At 40.8% G+C, this 19437-nt stretch overlaps 2 protein-coding genes across 5 annotated transcripts in view; both read right to left on the bottom strand.

Moving 5' to 3' along the window:
- STOX2 (storkhead box 2) overlaps window positions 1-8675 on the bottom strand; it is a 129947-nt gene extending 121272 nt beyond the window's left edge. For both annotated transcript variants that reach the window (XR_014223474.1, XM_082237882.1), the window contains exon 1: window positions 8137-8675. Coding sequence is in view for 1 of the 2 variants with exons in the window: in XM_082237882.1 (XP_082094008.1) it covers window positions 8137-8611 (475 nt within the window). In the remaining variant the exon portion in view is untranslated. The remainder of the gene's footprint in view (window positions 1-8136) is intronic.
- The window catches only part of TRAPPC11 (trafficking protein particle complex subunit 11), a 72323-nt gene that overhangs the window by 25237 nt on the left and 27649 nt on the right, over window positions 1-19437 (bottom strand). For 2 of the 3 annotated variants that reach the window (XR_014223473.1, XM_082237858.1), the window contains exon 29: window positions 18972-19139. Coding sequence is in view for 2 of the 3 variants with exons in the window: in XM_082237858.1 (XP_082093984.1) it covers window positions 18972-19139 (168 nt within the window). In the remaining variant the exon portion in view is untranslated. Of the gene's footprint in view, window positions 1-15423; window positions 16728-18971; window positions 19140-19437 lie in introns of those variants that run through there. The other variant, XM_082237857.1, reaches the window with a different exon arrangement.

The following is a 19437-nucleotide window of genomic DNA, read 5'->3' as shown; positions in this document are numbered from 1 at the left end:
ATTGTGTAACAACAAGTAGATACAGTGGTACCTCGGGTTAAGTACTTAATTCATTCCAGAGGTCTGTTCTTAACCTGAAACTGTTCTTAACCTGAAGCACCACTTTAGCTAATGGGGCCTCCTGCTGCTGCTGCTGCACCGCCAGAGCATGATTTCTGTTCTTATCCTGAAGCAAAATTCTTAACCTGAAGCACTATTTCTGGGTTAGCGAAGTCTGTAACCTGAAGCGTATGTAACATGAAGCGTATGTAATCCGAGGTACCACTGTACAACAGTGGTGCATATTCGCTTCTCAAATATACTTCTCTCTTCTTCTCCTCACTTAAAGTTATTTCAGTGGAGACAATGAAACCAAGGTTTTGGAAAACATAAGCAATGTTCAGTAACAACAAGACCTAAGGCTGTCCAAATTGCTTTATTCAGTGTTCAAGATAAATTTACTGTAAGCAGCTACTGCATTGCTTTAGAGATCTCATCATCTGATACTGATACTTCTGGCTGGTTAGTATGACATTAAGGATGAGTCACCTAATATGAACTCTTTGTAAAAAGAGGCACCAATTAAACGGTGTGGTTGTTTTTCTGCTGAAAAAGGGTAAATTGCATCCAAAAACTTGTGATGCATAAAATATCCACTCCAAACTACAAAGTTACTACACAGTTATTATCTGTGTTACCCAATAGCAGGATAATACATGCAAACCTATAAGACAAAGAAACAGTTTCGTTTCTTTTGGTAGCCTAATGATACTCTTAAAACGCAATTAAAAACTAAGTTTTAATGTAGGAAACCGATGTGTGACTGAAGATATTCACATTAAAACTTTGGGGGCCCTCCAGAGGTCCCTTTTATTTTGCATTCATGATTGTTTGTGTTCACAATGGTGTCAGGGCAGTTATACACAATCCCATTTTTAATACTGTTTGTGCCTGCAAAAGTTTTGGGGCAGACAGCTTATTTTTACACTTCTTAAATAATATCACAAAGAGGCAATATGGAGATCACAAGTTTTTTCTTGCCCAGCCATTGACTGTCCCAGTTTAACTCGGGAGTTGGGGAGAAGAGAGCTAAAGTTAGTAAAAAGACGTAAAACATTCTTGCAATTGGGCAGACGCCCTTGGGTGCTTCATTCCAGCCACACCAGAGTCATTATAAAAACACTTTTTTCTTTATAAACCATTATTAAGGTGCAATCCTATGCATGCTTAACTGGGAATGTCTAACTAAATGGGACTTACTTCTGAGTAAATATTTCTGGGATTAGGCTGCATGTCATCAGGCCTGGAGCCTGGCTTTGTGGCAGGATGCACCAGCTGTCTGGTCCTGGAAGGTAGACGATGAGTGTTATGTGCCAGGTGAACTTATGTCTGTGACAACATTGTGGTGGATAGAAGAACGTGCAGATTTTCTTTTTCTTGGGACTATTGTTTTGTTTTGCCCTGCCCAGCACTGGAATCCAGCCTCCAGAAAATTGGGCTGAAACACATTCTAAAATATTTTTTTTTGAATGGTGTAAACCACACACAATATTTTTAAAGCACTCACCAAATTGGTATAGACACAGGAGGAAATAGTGTTGCTTGCCACTGGTATCTTGACAAAACGATCTAGCCAGTGTCTATGATGAGACATGTACACTTCACACTGTACTTATTATCTCAATAATAAGCTGGGGAGAAAATCACCACTTCCGCTGCAGCCAAATATTTCTGTGCTAATGCTGGGAAGCATCCCATCTCAATAGAAGCTATACCTCAATAAATTATGTCTGAAAATGCTTTAACAAATGAGCATCAACTCTATGGACGATATGAAGGTAACTTCCAGAACTGTTCTAAAAGACACAGAATAGTTACATATGAATAAACCTTACTCCTCTAGGGGAGGTATTACTACAGATGAGTAACTATTACTGTGAAACCAAAACAACTTTTCAGTGAAAGGAAGTTTTCATGGTAAAAAGGGATATTTTGAATATGACAATACCTACAGTGGTGCCCCGCAAGACAAATGCCTCACAAGATGAAAAACTCGCTAGATGAAAGGGTTTTTCATTTTTTGAGGTGTTTCGCAAGACGAATTTCCCTATGGGCTTGCTTCGCAAGACGAAAACGTCTTGCAAGTTTGTTTCCTTTTTTGTAAAACCGTTAATACCCAGGGTGCATTGCTTGAAGAAGTGCTGTTGCGACTTGACTTCGAGGAGCAACTCATAGCATGGGGTGTGGTAGCCTTTTTTGGGGGTTTTGAAGACTTTGGTGATTTTTGAAGCTTTTCCAAAACTTCTTTTGCAGCCATTTGGTAAGTTAAACTTTTAAAACTTTTGGGGGGGTCTTTGGATTTTGGGTTGGGGTGTTTGGAATTCAAGGACTTGGTGTTGGGGAGGGGTTTGCGAGAATCTGGAAGCTTGTTTTTTTCCTGCATTTTTATGATTTTCTGTGACCATTGGGCCACTGGTTTTTTTTAAAAAAAATCTGGGTTTGAATTTCTGTGTGGTGGGTGGCTGGGGGAACAGTTGAGGAGGGGTTTGCAAGAATCTGGAAGCTTGTGTGTTTTTTTCTGCATTTTTATGATTTTCTGTGACCATTGGGCCACTCTGCTGTTTTTTTTTTTTAAAAATCTGGGTTTGAATTTCTGTGTGGTGGGTGACTGGGGGAACAGTTGGGGAGGGGTTTGCAACAGTTGGGGAGGGGTTTGCAATTTCTGTGTGGTGGGTGGCTGGGGGAATAGTTGAGGTTTTTGAAGACTTTGGTGATTTTTGAAGCTTTCCCAAAACTTCTTTTGCAGCCATTCGGTAAGTTAAATATGTGATGGGGAGGTCACAGAGGAGGACATCAGCGAGCTGGTGGAGGAGCACGACCACGAGCTGACCACCCAGGAGCCGGTCGAACTGCAGGCAGAGGCTGCGCAGGAGCAGGCCTCACTGGAAGAGGAGGAAGCAACTGAGGAACGGCTGTCCTCCAAAGAACTGAGGGACATTTGCCTGAAGTGGAAGGATGTGCAGGCTTTTGCACAGCGGCACCACCCTGACAAGCACGTGGCACATGACCTTGCGAACACTTTTGATACGAGGGTCATGTCGCCTTTCAGGGAGGTGCTGAAAAGGCGGATGAAGCAGCAGACCATGGACAGGTTCTTCAGCAAGAAGCAAAGAGTGGAAGAGGAACCTTCTTCGAGTTGTCCCCCAGAGTATTAGAAAATGTACTGTACATTTTGTTGATTTTTAAATGTTTTTCTGTCATGTTTAGAAACTTAATTTATTGCTCCTTCATTTTTTGAAATGCTCTTTACAGCATGTGTGACTTTAAAGAGCACTTAATAAACTCTTGTTGTACCAAATTTGGCATTGTTAGGACTTTTTTTGACCATAGGAACGCATTAATTGAATTTCAATGCATTCCTATGGGATTTCGTGCTTCGCAAGACGAAAAATTTGCTAGACAAAAAAACTCGCGGAACGAATTAATTTCGTCTTGCAAGGTACCACTGTACTTTGTTACCCATCAACAAATTAACAGCATTTCATGTGCTATATCTGCTGTACGTTTCTACAGTTATCTACTAATGACCAGAAAATTACAACAAAGCACCACTCCTGGGAGCAAAAATTAGCAGGGGCTTAAATTCATTTCAAGAAAAAGAAGAAGAGAGAGGGAGGTGCGGGGAAAGGAAGAATGTACACACTCAGCTTCAACTCAAGAGAACAGCATATAGCCCCTCTACTGTTATGCATGGCAGCGTCTAAACAAAGGAACAATATTCCTGTTGAATTCCCCTTGCTAGACTGTTGCTGGTATATTTTGTTTAATTATTGTACATACTGGTGAAGTCACCTTCTAATTAAGGAAGCTGGCTTCTGAACTATACCAATCACTTATAAAATCTGTGGACCTGTTCCAGCCAAATGTCAAGCCCTTCCTGGCTGTATAATGCTGACATTTTTCAAACAAATCTCTTTGCTTAGCATTAATTCAGCAAGTGAAGATTGTAACAAGAGCTGCAACTGTTGGATAGGGCAAATTTGAAGCCCACCAACTAAAGCAGTATTAGCATCGTACAATAAAGCAAACAGCAACAACTGGCTGCAGACGGACACAGAGAAAATCCATAGCTGACAAAGTTTGTCAATAAAGAAGAATAAAAGTTGGGGAAAGAAGTGCCTTCTTGTTGCTTGCTGTAGAATTAACTTGAAATTCTCCTGCCTAAGAGCTCCAGATAAGTATATCACACGTGATGGTTGAGAGGCGAAGTTATCAACCACAGATTAGAGTAGTGATCATCTATAACTCTTTACTAGTTTCCTTTGACGGAGAACATTTTTAAAAATGCCATTCTCATTAAGTCTCGTCCATTGAATGCTGACTTCTGTGCAAAATTCCATGCAAAGCTTTATCTCCAGCCAGCATTGAAGTATAGACACACCCTCCAATTTTCTAACACTTGAGCAACTTTGGTACTAAATAAACTCTTAAGAGACTATTTTGAGTATAGCATAAGAAGCAACTAAAAAAAGTACATCACAGAATCCCATTACCACTCATATTAAGAGGGGTTACACAGGGCTGAGAAGAGCAATAATGTCACATTCCGTGAGTTTCAAAAGCCCTGTCAGCCTTATTTGCCCTGCACTAAAACTTTCGGTCACTGATGGGCTGTCAGCAGCAACTAATTGACCAGGTTCAGTTCATGGACACCTTAATGTTCTCCAACTAGATTTACAATAAGAGCCCCAGTGTAGTAGGTCACAATGAAACAAATATACTATGTTTCTGCTATATATCCAAGTAAGCAAAGCTCTCTCTCTCTCTCTCTCTCTCTCTTTTACACATGGTTTACAAATATGAAAAGATACACTAATTCTAAGATTAAAAGCAAAGATAGTTCACAGCTGCAGAAAGATTTCGCCTTCGGGCACTGCACAATTACTCATATCTTTCACTCACAGAAACATGATTGACTCAACAATTACTGTGTAAACCATTCCCTACAGTGTTTAGAGTTCCAACACTTTAGCCTTCATATCCTTATTTGCAGTACATACAAATTCAAGGTATCAAGTACACCCTATTATAAATGTGGCATTTTGCATCTAATAATGGCAATACCTCAGTGGCAGAGCACGTGATAAATACACAGAAGGCCCCAAGTTCAATCCTGGGCTACTCCAGTTAAAAGGATCACACAGCAGGTGAAGGGAAGAACCGCTCTGAGACCTCCAAGAGCCACTGCTAACAAGAGAAAATTCCGGGGTAGATGACATAGTATAAGGCAGAGGGGCGTGTGTAGAAAGCCATGGTGTGAACAAGCTCCATTTTGTACAAATGCCTGGGAATCCACAGGCACAGATGCCAGGATAGCAGGGGCAACCAGAAAACTGATATTTGTAAAGAGCAAGGAAAGCATATGCAGGTGTAGCAATGTTTGTTCTTTTTAAAAAGAATAGCACAGGAAGGTGGGGCATTTGATATAAATACAACACTGCATCTAATCTTGAAATGCAGTATCAATGAAATGGGTGGAAGGCTACCACCATGACCCACACTTCTCATTGTTCCTCCTCTATAAAGTCCCCAGCTAGGTACACACTTTACTTACTGTGGAGCAGAAAATGAGGAAGGTGAGCTCTGCTTGTTTCTAGTAAGGCAGTTAAATGCAAATGTGACAAGCAAACAAATAGCATCCACTATCTCTTTTAAATATCAAGATAGAATCTTGTGGTAAACTTTTAAAAGGTGTAACATTTGACATTCATCTCACTGTGAAGCTTGCAGAAAAGTAAGTATAAAAACTTTTCAAAAGAAAAGAGTGAAATGCAGGACAATCTGGGTTCACCCCAATATAGTTTGCTGCCCAAGGCACAAAAACAATATGATGCATTCAAGGTGGTGAAAGAAACCCAAAGACAACAAACTAAACAACTGACAACTGACTGCCCTTTAGGGTAACCCTTCCAATAAATCCAAATTAAAATTAGAAGAGCTGGGGGAATATCTAAAATATTACTTGAACTGTTGACCCCCACATCTCAAAAGGAAAGACTGTGACCAGCCCACCATAACTAATTTAACGTAATGCTCTCGGTGATTATGGAAATACAAAATACAACATGCTGTTAACAATACAGGCATAAGGAACTTGGATCAATGTTGTAAGCAGTTAAAAACAGAATCCAGAAAGTTATTCCCATGTCAATTACTGTATAATTTAGTGCCACAAACCAGAATTTTAGCCTTTTGCTCCACTCACAGTTCAATCCTATTCAAGTCTACATTGAAATAAGTTTCAGTGAATTCAATGGGACTCTGCACCTTTAAATCATGTTGATTAGAATCTGCAGCTTATTTCAGTTCATCCACAGAAACAAAAGCAGGAATGTTTATGTGAACAAGACACCACAACACAAATTAAATAGTATTGCTTCTTTCTGCCAGTGCTGTGAAGAGGTACCATTTTCTTGCATGATCTACAAAACATGATTCACAGAGCTCACACAAATGCACCTGCCATTGTAAACATGAATTACTGCAGGGAGTGACCATTACTGTCCCATAAATAAAATTCCCAAATGTCTAAGATACAGGACACAGACTCTGAGGCAAGTCCACACTAAAACAACAACAACTAAGTCTTGAGAAACATCCCAGGTACAGGAGACTTTTGGACAGACACTACAAAATCCTGGAGGAAATCCAACAAAAGCAAAAACTTTTCCAAGGTCGGCCTACTATAAGAAGCCATTACATTTCATCTTCAAATTCCTAGTATTTCCTCATATACATATCTACCTATGTCTGATGTACCAAAGGATAAACGAATACTGTATAAGGCAGTGTAAAAATCAAACCTGGAGACTTCAGCGGATCAGCTACTGAGCCACAGCTGAGTGGTAAAGCATCTGATTTTCATGCACAAGGCCCCAGATTCAGATTCAGACACAAGTTGATGAGCTTTCCTTGGCAAAGTTGTTGAGCTTTTAGCCAATGAAGTTTTGGAGCTATTTTTAAGGGAATTTGCTTCAAAACAGTTAGTTGGGCACGGTTCCTAAGCTAAGTTAAACAACCGATGGGAGAGTTTGCGATCATGTTAGGCATGTGCACTTAGCTTATTTCGAGCACCATATGTGATGGGGAGGTTAAAAAATTGGAGAAAGGAGAGACAGTGACCAATTGAGCTGGGGTAGGAGGGTGGAGATATTTTTCTCACTTTTCCTACAACACTCACTAGTTAATCTACATGAACTGCCTATCAAAAAGACAGAAAAAACAAGAGACAGTACTGACAGGTAAAATGCTAAGAAAATGGAACTTTTCTTAGCAGTTTACCTGTCAAACCTGTATTCAATTCCTGACACACCAGAGGGGGTGAAAAGGAGGCAATATTCCCCCCCAAAAAAAGATAATAGGCCGCTTCTGGATGGGCGCAATGAAAACCCCCACCACTTTTCAGGAATCAATCACCGCTTTTCTTCTTCAAATCACACGATGGTTGTGTCGTGTATCACCGTATTTTTCGCTCTATAAGACGCACCAGACCACAAGACTGTTTTTGGAGGAGGAAAACAAGAAAAAAAATATTCTGAATCTCAGAAGCCAGAACAGCAAGAGGGATCGCTGCACAGTGAAAGCAGCAATCCCTCTTGCTGTTCTGGCTTCTGGTATAGCTGCGCAGCCTGCATTCGCTCCATAAGATGCGCACACATTTCCCCTTACTTTTTAGGAGGGAAAAAGTGAGTCTTATAGAGCAAAAAATACAGTATACTATACTTACACACACCCTCCCCTCGTCTATCAGGAGGAAAACGCATTTGACAAGAGTTCAGTTGGGCAGAAATCATTAGGAGGTCGCTGAAGGGGTAAAGGACTGAGTGGGAAGCAGGAAAGCGCGCGCTTTCCCAGGAAGATGCCCAGGTGGCCTTCCTCCCCTTGGAGCAGAGGGAACAAAAAACGTAACCTGGGCTCCCTCAGAGCCTTTCCAAGTTGCCAGGCGGAGCTTGGGGGGGGGGGTGTTGACATCCGTCGGCCCTGTGCAGGCGCACCCCGCGCCTCCCCGCTCCCGTCCACTGGGGGACGCCGCTGCTTCCCTCGTCCTGCCTCGGCTTGCCCCGCGCGCTCGGCCCCGCGCCCCGGGCGCGCGCTTACCCAGGCACTTGATTCGGAAGCCCGCGGGGGGCTTGAGGGACCTGCGCATCCAGCCCTCGCGCAGCGCCTCCAGGTGCTCCTCCTTGCCCTGGATCAGCAGCACCTGCTCGTCGATCCAGCCCAGGAAGAAAGTCTCGGCCACCGCCGCCGTCACCTTCTTGTTCCAGAAATGCTGCATGTTCTCCTGCTTGAAGTCGGCGAAGATCTCGTAGCCGATGTGGTGGCGACCCAGAGAGTCGCTGCCCGGCGGCGGAGGCGCTCCTTCCCCTTGCTGCTGCTGCTGCAGCCGCCGCCGCCGCCGCTTGCCCTCACCTTCCCCGTCGTCGTCGTCCTCCGCCTCTCCGCCGCCGTCCTCCTGCAGCTCCTCTCGGTGCCTGGCCGGCCGCGAGGCAGCCTCTTCCCCGCCGCAGGGGCTCAGGACGATGGCCAAGGAGTGCGGGGCGATTTGCAAGAACTTCTCCATCCGGCGAGGCATCGCGGCGTCGGAGCGCCGAAGCAGAAGCAGCAGTCGAAGCAGCCGCTGCCGGGCCAGGAGCGCCGGGCACGGCACGGCACTGCGCGCGGCGCTGGCAGCCTGGCGCGGGTCCCAGCTTCGCCAGGACGGACCGCCCCCGCCTGGCCCGCCTCCCGGGCGACCCTCAGCGGCGCCGCCCTCTCCCTGCGCCGCGGGCTCCCTCGCAGACCGGCTCCTTTGCCGCGTTTGCTTCAGGTTATAAAGCCGCTCTTTTCAAAGCAAAAGAAAAGTTTTAAGGGCGGCACACAGCGTCATACAACACTCGAGGAAATTATTAAACTACTTTCGCCCGCCTCCAGTTCAGGGTTGCCACCCACAGGGCCCCGCTGTGTATTTTAGCTACTGGGAGGTTGGGAAAGGGAACTTAATTCACCGCCTGGAACTTGGGGACTGTTCAGTCCTGTCAATGCAGCTCTTGAAAAGCGCGCGCGCGGGCGCTGTGAGGAATTGACAGCCCTGATCCACTGCTAGAGAGCGAGAGAGTGGAAGCGTTCTCTCCCTCCTCCCGGTCGCACCCCAGCTCAACAAGTCACCTGGGCCATTGTAAATTCCTTTAAAACTTCCAAGGATGTAATCAAACCTATAGAACCTACTCGCAATTTACATGTCACTTGAAATAAGCAAGATACCGTGCAAGATGATGGTTGCGTACCTTTTCTGTTTTTAATTCTTACATAACATTCTCTTACAAAGAGTGTAAGACAAACGATGACAACTGTATAATCGGTGCACTAAGATATGTAATATGCACACACACACACACATATATATCACACACATTTTTTTTAAAAACCATTCTTTTCTTACTACCTGAATAGCAAACTTGGGGACAGCTCCTCGACTATTATTACTGGTCATCTTGTGACGAGAGATAGTATTTTAAAAATTCTGAATTGACAGCTATTTAAATACTGAGGGATTATTTTAATTATTATATATCTCACCATGGGGGCATAATTTAACCAATGCAGTATTATCTTCAAGCATCATTGATTACATTGGAGAGCCAGTATATATTGAATTTAATTGTTGCTATCTAAATAAGATGAAGTGTTTTAATTTTGCTGATTCATGAAATTTACATTTTTATCACTTTAGAAACATGTTACCTATCTCAAACTTTAGGTTCTGAAAGGTACAAACTTTAAGGGTTGGGTGGGTTTTTAAAACACATAGCAGCTTAAAATGTTTAAAATACAAAAAGCCCAGTAAATCTAAACACCCAAATAGTTTTACCAAAATCCACCAAACCAAAGCAGAGAAAAGGGGTTAAAAAGGAACAGTATCCCAATACCGTGCCCAGTGCACAACACTTCATCCTAGATTTATTTTTAAAAATGCAAAATAATGGCATGGTGTAAGCATTTTGTTTCTGTTATAAGGTTGTGTTTTACTTTCTATTATCTGTTACAGATCTGATGTGCATAAGAGTCCATTCTTCCCAGTGGACTTCAGGGAAAACTACTATCTGTAAAACAAAATTCTAAATACTGACTGACTCATTTGTGGTTAAATAGGAATGTAGGAGACAAAACTCGAAAGGAAAGTAATAACTGTACTACCAAAAGTAAAGTTACAGTTAACATTAATGCCCTTGATAGCACCTGGCTATGGTTGATAGAGGCCCTAGGCACCATGATAACTGTTTTAACAAAAACTTTAAAAAGTATATTGTAAATTATACTCTAGTGTCCTTTCTTCAGTGCTTCCCTAGAATGGACTTGTTAGGGAGTCCATGTTCTCTTGTAATCTCTTCCAGCTGCAGGTATTAACTGCAGCTATAATTTCAGGGTATCACAGAATTCTCTGGATTGTGGCCATGTTCCACATTAATAACACCACCGTGAAAGCTGCAATCATATATCACTTCTTCCTTCTCTGCTTTGTGCCATTCCCTGTATTCGACTGGATCTAGCAACAGATAAACAAAATAACCTTGATGACTACTCTTACTTGTTGAAACTAGTCTAAATTAATTTAAGCATGTATGTGGGAAGGAAAATGTTGAGAACAAGGCAAATGAAGAGATAATTGTAGGTAATTTGTCTAAAGGTTTTCTGGCTGGGGATAGTATTTCACGCGCACGTGGGCAGCGAGGCATACTCTTAGAACAGAACCTGATCAAGGCACTACGTATAAATCTTTTTTAGTTGACAATATATTGTGCCATACACTGAAAATAACTGCCCATGAATTAGCTGGAACAAGTAGCACTTCTGGGTTGTTTTGTTTTTCCTGCAGCTTCTAAACAGATAGTAGGCCAAGCCCAAACAATACCCAACTGTCTTTAATTTATTCTTTTAACTGCTACCACCATGCAAAGTAAGTGGGAGACATAAAGGAAAAATAAAGTTTCCTGCTAAATGAAACATATCCCTGACGTCATGCCACCACAATATTAATTTTTATGTATTTCTTTAGGTTTACAAACCACTTAATTGCAAGTCTCAAAATGGTGTATCAATAAGACACAGCTAAAATTAACAAAATGATTCCACACAGACACACAAAATTATATTATTACTGAGGATTAGATTCCTCATTTGTACTGTTACAAGGATAATTAGCTGACATCACAACTCAGCACTGACTGAAGCTATTCCAGTGTGATTTTCCTATAGATTGGGTGGCTCCCAAGAATTAGGATTATAACGGCAGCCAAAATACCTCCTTTCCCCACACACATATATAATTACTCTTTTTTTTTACAAACAAAAAGACAACTGCACCAGTAGTCTATTTCCTTCTCATTGTTTTCTTCATTTTAAAAATGCAAATGTAAACAGTTACTGAGGTAGGTGTAAGCTTAAATAAAGTGTTTTGCGCCTCTGTAGTCCATAAGGGTTGCCAGCACTTTCAGAATTTGGGTACTGGTATGAAAATAAACATCAGGATCCAAATCTTTTGCCAGCTGAATGAAAGAGTAAGATGGATAATAAGCAACTGCTAGCCATCTATTTATAGAGTTTGCTTGCCAGATCCGTAACCTGACCGGAATCACCTGGTGCTGTAGTAAACCCCTATTGCAGCAATGGGGAATGTCTGTTCAGTGGCTTGCAAGTGCTAATAACCAGCTGATCATCGGGGGTTGCAAAGCACAGTGCATGGTGCTTTGCAAGCCCCAGTGCAAAGCTGATTGCCGGGGCTCCCATGCTCAGAGGTACAAAAAATGGGTCACCTGGCGTAATTATGACAGGTGAATAATAGGTGGATGGCCTGGCTAACCTGTCAAACATGGCCTGTGAGTGAGATGCAGCCCACCACCCAGATGCAGTCCCCCACCTCATCCTTATTGGGTCACATCTAAATAAACTTAAGAGTTCAGCACTGCAGCTACTCCCCTTTAAAAAATAAATAAATCAAAGAATGTTTTTTGATTTTGAGGGCAGAGTCATTTTTCCAAGACATGGAAGTGTATGAAGCTTGGTTTCGATTCATTCTGAAGTGGGAAATAACCACCAGCTTTTACTTTGCTGTAAATATCAGCTGACACTGATAATTTTGGGCTTGCACAAGTGGGGACATACCTTTGCTGGTGGCAAAGAAGGGATAGGGGCTCTTTTGGCCCATTGATTGAAGTGTAACTGGTCCTAGTGCTTTCTCTCTCCCCTGTAACTCAGCAATTATGTCCAATTGCTAAGCAAGCCATAGAGACACAACACTGAGGAAAACCTTATACTCTAGATCAGTGGTTCCCAATTGTTGGTCCATGGAACTCGGGGTATCTGCATAACCCACCCATGGCACCATTCACGTAACAAAAACTACTACAGACTTATAAAAAATTTCAAAAGTAGGGGGTCCACTTGGCTTTTGAAAAACAGGGTGCCTGCAGTGCTTAGCTAATTAGGAACCACTGCTGTAGATTTTGATCCTTTTAATGGCTTGCTACTTATGTTATATTGAATCATTAGAAACAAATGAAAATAGAAAGAGCAAAACAGTTTTTAATATTGCAATGACAAAATGTACCAGTGATTTGTGGTGGGGCATATGTACATCTAACAGAAATAAAAAGGATTTATATAAATACTTTTTTTTTTTTTTTTTGCACAGAGTAAACATTTAAGATGTAATGTGCAAAGTTACAAATTAAAAAAATGTTGCGCTTAACACATAGTTTACAAAGGGATGGAATGTAGAAACAAGTAAAACCGAAATACACTACCAGTGGGTGGTGGTGGTTGTTTTCTTTTTGGCGGGTCTTCACTTGTGTTTATATAATAACCTTTTAGTAAGAGAAGACAGACGGCTCCGTTGTACAATAGCCTACGGGTCTGGACACACCCTACAACACTCTGCCATCACAATGACAAAATCAATAAAGAAAAGTGCTATAACCTTGACTTAAAATGGAAAGGAAACCACTAACCTATATTAAAAAGATATGCCATCAGCATAATGTATTTTTTCATTCTCTTCTTCAGTAGCTATTATTTTAGGTGTATGTATGGGTTTTAAACTATTTGCCACAAGATTGTTCATGCTTAAGGTTTCTGAAGGCCATAATTCCTTAGTGACTACCAGCATGAAAAGTATTTAATCCCCCCACTAGATGTTTGGAAATTCTTCTAGTAAAGATTCCAGATCTCCCCCCCCCCAGTTGCTGTTGCTTTTTTAATGTATCAGGAATGTTGTTAAGGGGCAAGCATTTCATGTCAGATCTTTCTCTTCCTTTTGCAAAATAACTATAAAAAAACTTCCCCCCTTGCTTACAGGGTGACCTAGCACACCCTGCTGTGCAGTGCCAATGAGACCATAGCCATCCAACATTTTAATTTGCCCAGACACATTTATGTCATGGGCCTGTGATCCTGGCCTTTTAAATACTGAAGAACACCCCAGTTCTTTATTTCCCAAACCTGCTTTGTGTTTTTGCATGAATTGTTCATTAAGAAACAAGAAACACAAGTAACAAAACAGATTATAAACTTCTTGGAGGAGAGACCAATAAAAAAATTCCAACACAGGGAAGGGAAATAGACGGAAGGATAAAGCAGGGCAAGAATGTGTGTTCAGTTTGGTTCCACATAAACTTAGCTTCAATAAGGGTTGAAGATTAGGGGGTTGTGCCAAAGGTTTAACTAAAAAGGTGGCTTTAGAAGGAGGACAGAATTAATGCAATGCAATGTGCTCTGAAATGGTGTTCCAGAGATGTATTTCCTTTGTTGTTTATGCAATCAAACATACTGAAAGCCTTCAAACAATAGAAGAGACTGGGGGTAGAAGAGAATGGTAGATAACCATTTTTTTCTTGTCAAGTTCCATGACTCTTTGACAGGGTCACGTACAGGCTTCATGTTGGTGGCAAAAAGGGGATCTTATACTGTTAATGCAAATGAAAAATCAGGAGGACTTAATGCATCTTCTACCATTATGGTCTATTTTTACTCACATTGGTTGTAAAGTCCACCAGAGTGCACTTTATACAGCATCTGTGGGCAGATTTTTTCCTTCCTTTAGACCTTATGAAAGGCAAGCCAGCTTGTTAAGGGCTCAAGAGATAGCATTTATAATGCTGCTAATACTATGTGAAGAAAATCAATGTTGGATTGGTGGACTAGAAAGGCTGCCCCTCTTAGGAATGGCTTAAAGATGCTCACCCAGTGATAGACCACAAATAATCAGCTTGTATTTTAACCAAACATCAGAATTTTGAAGAAAATAAATGTGCTTGTGAAAGTCTTAAATTTAAAATTTCAAAGCAGCAAAAAAAAAAGCAAATAAAATTCAGCCTCAGCTCAGCATTGTTATGTCTGGGATGCTGCAACTCAACTTATGCAATGGTTAGTAAGCATAAGATTTCAAGAGCAGCTTTAAGATCAAGCTAGACTGATCTTGCAGCAATAACTGGTCAGTTTACTTCTAAAGCTTGTATATCCCATTTCAGTTGCACAACATACTTCTTCAGGATCAACACTGCTTTGTTACAATTATTATTTTATTTCTACAATTTGTTATTTTCTGGTTTAAAGCAACTTGATTTATTCATTTTTTCATCAAAATGAGGTTCACTGCATTCATGAGGCTAGAGGAAGTTAGTCACATATTTTCTCTTCTCCCTTGTCCCTCAGTATAGTTGTGTCATTATTTATTTATTTATTTATTAAAAAGACATTTGGTTCATTTCCAGATAGCTGCTTATCCGGTCAGCTGGCCACAATAGTAGCACTGAGGCAGATCTTGCCATGGTCTTAGATTCCTTTAGGAGGAAGATGAAGACATATCCACCTCCACTAGGTGTTTGAAGGTGAGGAAGTATACTTTTTGACATTGGGTTGGTCATCAATACTACCACATGGGTGACCCTTTTATTAGTACAAAGCCAGCTACAATAATGCCAAATGCTACTTTGGAAACCTCCTTCAGGTTACAGGTGTAAACCTGCTTCAGATGACATTTACGCCATTTAAAAATATTATCTCCTAAACCTGTATCATACTATAAAGACACTATTCATCTCATAAATTGCTGTAAAAATTCAGGATAGCACTCCTTGGTGCTTAGATCGCACTTCAAGCATTCCGAAGTGCATTGCCTATGTTATGCCAGCAATTGTCAACAGACCTGGAAATTAAGCCAGTTGTTATCCTCATATTGCAGATGAAGGGACTGAAGCTGAGAAAAAGGCAACTTGCTTAAGGCCTAGCAAGTTCATGGCTGAGGAGATATTTGAACAAGGAAATTTCCCAGCTCACATTGTTAGCTCACATTGTACCCTGGGCTCTGATCTTCCTTTCGATCCAAAAGGAGACACACTATGAGATCCAAAAGCCAAAGCTTAAATTAATTTATTGAACAATGAAAAAAATCACGAAACACTTTTATTTACATGATTTACTGTGACCGGCTCACATGAACATTGATAGGATGAATTTCTGTTAACTAACTGACATTCTGCATGGAGAGTTAACCCTGATAGAGATTGACTGGATAAAAGTCTGAAGACTGGATGATATTGCTGCAGTGTAATGGCCTTTTTCCACAAAATGGCTTCCAGTTAGCAACTAAGAGTTTACAGTAGAAAGCATTTTTAAGCCAGTCCATGGTAGCAGACCTGGCTGTGAACTGCTAAAATTAAGCATATGGCTTCACACATGAGCCAAATGTTTCAGCTTCTCCCAAAAGGCCTACCATAGCAATAGGATAGTTTTGCAAGGGTGGCCAAGCATTTAAGATGCATTTGGCTACTTGATAACAAAATGCAGCCATATCATTTTGTAGTATTGTGGTATTTAGGGTTTCTCTTCTCCTATAGTAAATGACTGTCAAAGGATGCTGAAGAGCTGCTTGAAAAAGCCAAGGGTTGTTCAGTGGCAAAGTTGCCATTAGGAACTATCAGCTTCTCAATACTGCTATCATTGCCTCTTCATGAGAAAGGCCCCCAAAACAGCTTCCCAGTGGTTTGCACAGCACTACTAATAGCCAGCAACTCTCAATTATCACCAGATGCAAGCACAAAATGACACTTATTCATGGAATGCTTCAAATTATCAATCATGCATCAAGTAGCTAGTGCCTAAGAAGACAATAAGCATATGAAGTGAATCCTGTTCTTTACTCGAAACATAGAAGGGCACAAAAAGGAGGTTCTAAAAGCAAGTGAGACTTAAATGCTATAGAAATTGAGGGCCAGTGGTGGAATCAGTTATTATAGCAAACACCACAGGCGTTGCACCTCAAAGACTGGCTACTGAAGGCAGAATAAATTTTATTCATCTTTTTAGCCAAGTTAACGTCATTCATATTGCCAAAATATTCCATATACATAATAAATAGCACTTCCGTTTCAGTGAAGTCCAAGAAAAAACCCGCACACTTAGAAAAACCGGCACACGCAAAATTAGAACACTGACTTTCCCCCATATATTATTTGTTCGAATCAAGTCCATAAAGAGACTCAATTAAGACTTTAAGCAGTTGTTTTGGCTCCTAAGTTTTTCATTTGTAGACTGAGCAAAATTAGTTTGGAAAAAGCAGAGTTCTATAAAGTATGTGCAAAACTCTCCCCCTTAAGTGCATGAATCCACAGTTACGCAGCAGCGATAGAAGCATCATCTGGTTGACGGCCCTGTGGCTTTAGAAGGAAGAGAGAACAGATTTAATATTTAAGTTTAATCTACAGCAGTAGATACAGCAGTACAGTACAAATCTACATACCAATATTGGTTTCTTGCCTTTTAGAATTCACTCAGCCCCAAACTGTAAATCCACTGTACTGCAATTCATGGCACAGACTAATATTACTTAGAAGCAGCTGCAGCTAGAGTAGCATCCTCCTCCTAGCAGCTACGTTGGGATTCATTGGGGTGGGGTTGGAACAAGCCAGTGGCGAGGTTCAGGAGCTCTGGACCTGCAGTGGTGGCATTCTTCACCACCAAACCAGAGCTTCGCTGACCTCACTGCCTCCTTGCCCCATCCTCATCCTAACAAACCCGGTACCCCCAGCCCTCTTCACGTGCAACTGCTGCTTAGAAACTCTGCATATTTACTGTAGAGAAAGTTGCCTAGGGTTCTACTCTTAAAAATATTTAATTGGAGGCACGTCCCATTGAGATTAGTGAGCGCTGAAGGATTGTTAAAACAAACACTGTTAGGCGTTGGCTACAAGGAAGCAATGAAGTTCAGGCTATAATGGTGAAGAGCATTACATTCATTCACTGGTGGAAATAATGTAAGAGTGATTTTTCATATTTTCTTGGATCACTTCTAATCCAAACAAAAAGGAGTTTGGACATGTGTTAGTTACAGCAGAGTCACAGGCAGAAGGCGGCAATAATTAGATGCCAACTGCACTTTGAGCATCCTTCTCTTTTTTCGGATTTCCATCAGCAAGCTGCTCCAGTATTAAAAAAAATTTTATCTAATGTTTCTCATTCTGTGGGACTAACAATACTGCATTTTGTTACTCTTAAAGAAGAGAAATACATGCCACTTAATTAGAAACTTTACAGCATGAGCAAGATGACTCCTATCATTCTTCCAGATTTGTAAAATTCCACCTAGTTTTCAAAAACATTAGTAGCAATAGCTTAGAATGAATTTTGAACTGATGTCACTGGCTCCAACAGTCTCTATAGATACAATGCACAAAAGTATAACTTGCAAAATGACAATTCTTTAGCATTTAAGACCACAATTTTATTACATCTAAGCAACTACAATACTTATAATGGCAAGTATCATTAACATTATTTCAGTGCTGAGGGCTTATTAAGTCTAACACAATCTGGGACTCAGTTTATTCAACTTTTTTCCTTTAGAGCAGAAAGGGAATGAAATGTATCCCTTAAGGAAGCCCCCCACCCTCTTTTAGGAAGAGAAACTAATATTGCCATGTATGAGAGTATGGGCAAGAAGGAAGTACAGCTCAAGATGCTACACATGCTTAGAGCTTCTTTCCCAAAGGCAGCAGGCTTATGTCTCTAGCTGGCAAAAAGTGTAGGTGGTTCATCTCAATAGTATATTGATTGTCAGAATGTATGGGAAACACCCATCCTTTTTGGCTGTAATGCAAATCAAGTAGAATGAAGAGCTATGACTGGGGAGGGGATTAGGTTGTGTTTTTTTAAATGTAGTTCACAAAAGGCACATCACATTTTTTCAACTATTTCACTAACACTGCCTGGACATGTCTCTTCCTAGCCACTAGCATAACAGTAACATAATGAGTATGAATATTTCAATTAACGTAGACCAATTCTTGCTATGAAAAAAAGGGCTTGGGAGAAAAGACTTATTAATCAACTTCATAGTGCCTAATAATTCCACTATCATATGAATACTTTTAACAAACGCCAAAGAAGCCATTGGTGCTTTGTGTTCATATTAGACTCTTTTCAATTCCAGTTATTTCCAGGTTTGATTTAGCATCATGGTAATTCATAACCCAAAGAGATATTTACTCTATCTTGAAACTATTTCAACTAAGCATCTTACAAATTATATTTGTATATTTGAAATATAATACGAAATAGCAGCTATTGTTTGCCTAATTTTAATTTGGATCACAGACTACAGGCAGAAGCTTTAGCACATTTTACAGACTGAATAGATACTCTGGTTCTCTCATAAAATGATGTAAGCTAGTCTTAACAGGAAGTATTTCCTCAGAATCCCAATTAAATTATTGCAAAATGCAGTCAACAAGAGCCTTCTAATTGACTAAACTCCAAATTATAGATTTGCTTCTTACATTTTGCAATTTCTGGGTAGATGCTATGCCAGCTTGAAAAGTCTAGCCTAATACTCAACTGTCTTTAAGCAAGACACATGTACTGAAATAGCTCTAAACAGCACAGATGTCATTATTATACCTTACCTTTACAAATATGTGTGTTGGTATAAATCTTCTAAGCAGCTGGTTGGTGAAATTTGGAAACCGTAGGAGATTGATATTAAGTGATGGCAGCTGTTGATATCCAGCCATGAGAGGATAGAAGTTGTATAACATTTCCTGTTCAGTACCAGGAAGGATTCGCAATCTTATCTAAAAATACAGTTCAAAGTCCGTAATCAGTCCTTTTTTTGGATTACGATCTCAATCTAGGCTATTTAAACATTTGTCTGAAGCAGTGAATCATTAGTATGTTCTTTTTATTCCCACTCAATTTCTCAACCTCCTCGCTCTTTCAACTTTAACCTTGTAATTTCAACCCTCCTGACCGGCACTTGCAAAGGCTCAAGTATATCTTGTGACTGTTACAAGTTGTCTGTTTCTTAAATGGCAGCTGCTGAAGTCACAACCGTATCAGAGTTCCCCATGGAAAAGGTAAAGGACCCCTGGA

Source organism: Podarcis vaucheri, assembly GCF_965113315.1.
Source record: "Podarcis vaucheri genome assembly, chromosome: 9".
NCBI classification, from domain to species: Eukaryota; Metazoa; Chordata; class Lepidosauria; order Squamata; family Lacertidae; genus Podarcis; species Podarcis vaucheri.
Note: the sequence above shows the minus strand (reverse complement) of the source record. Positions and strands in the feature narration are given on the sequence as shown.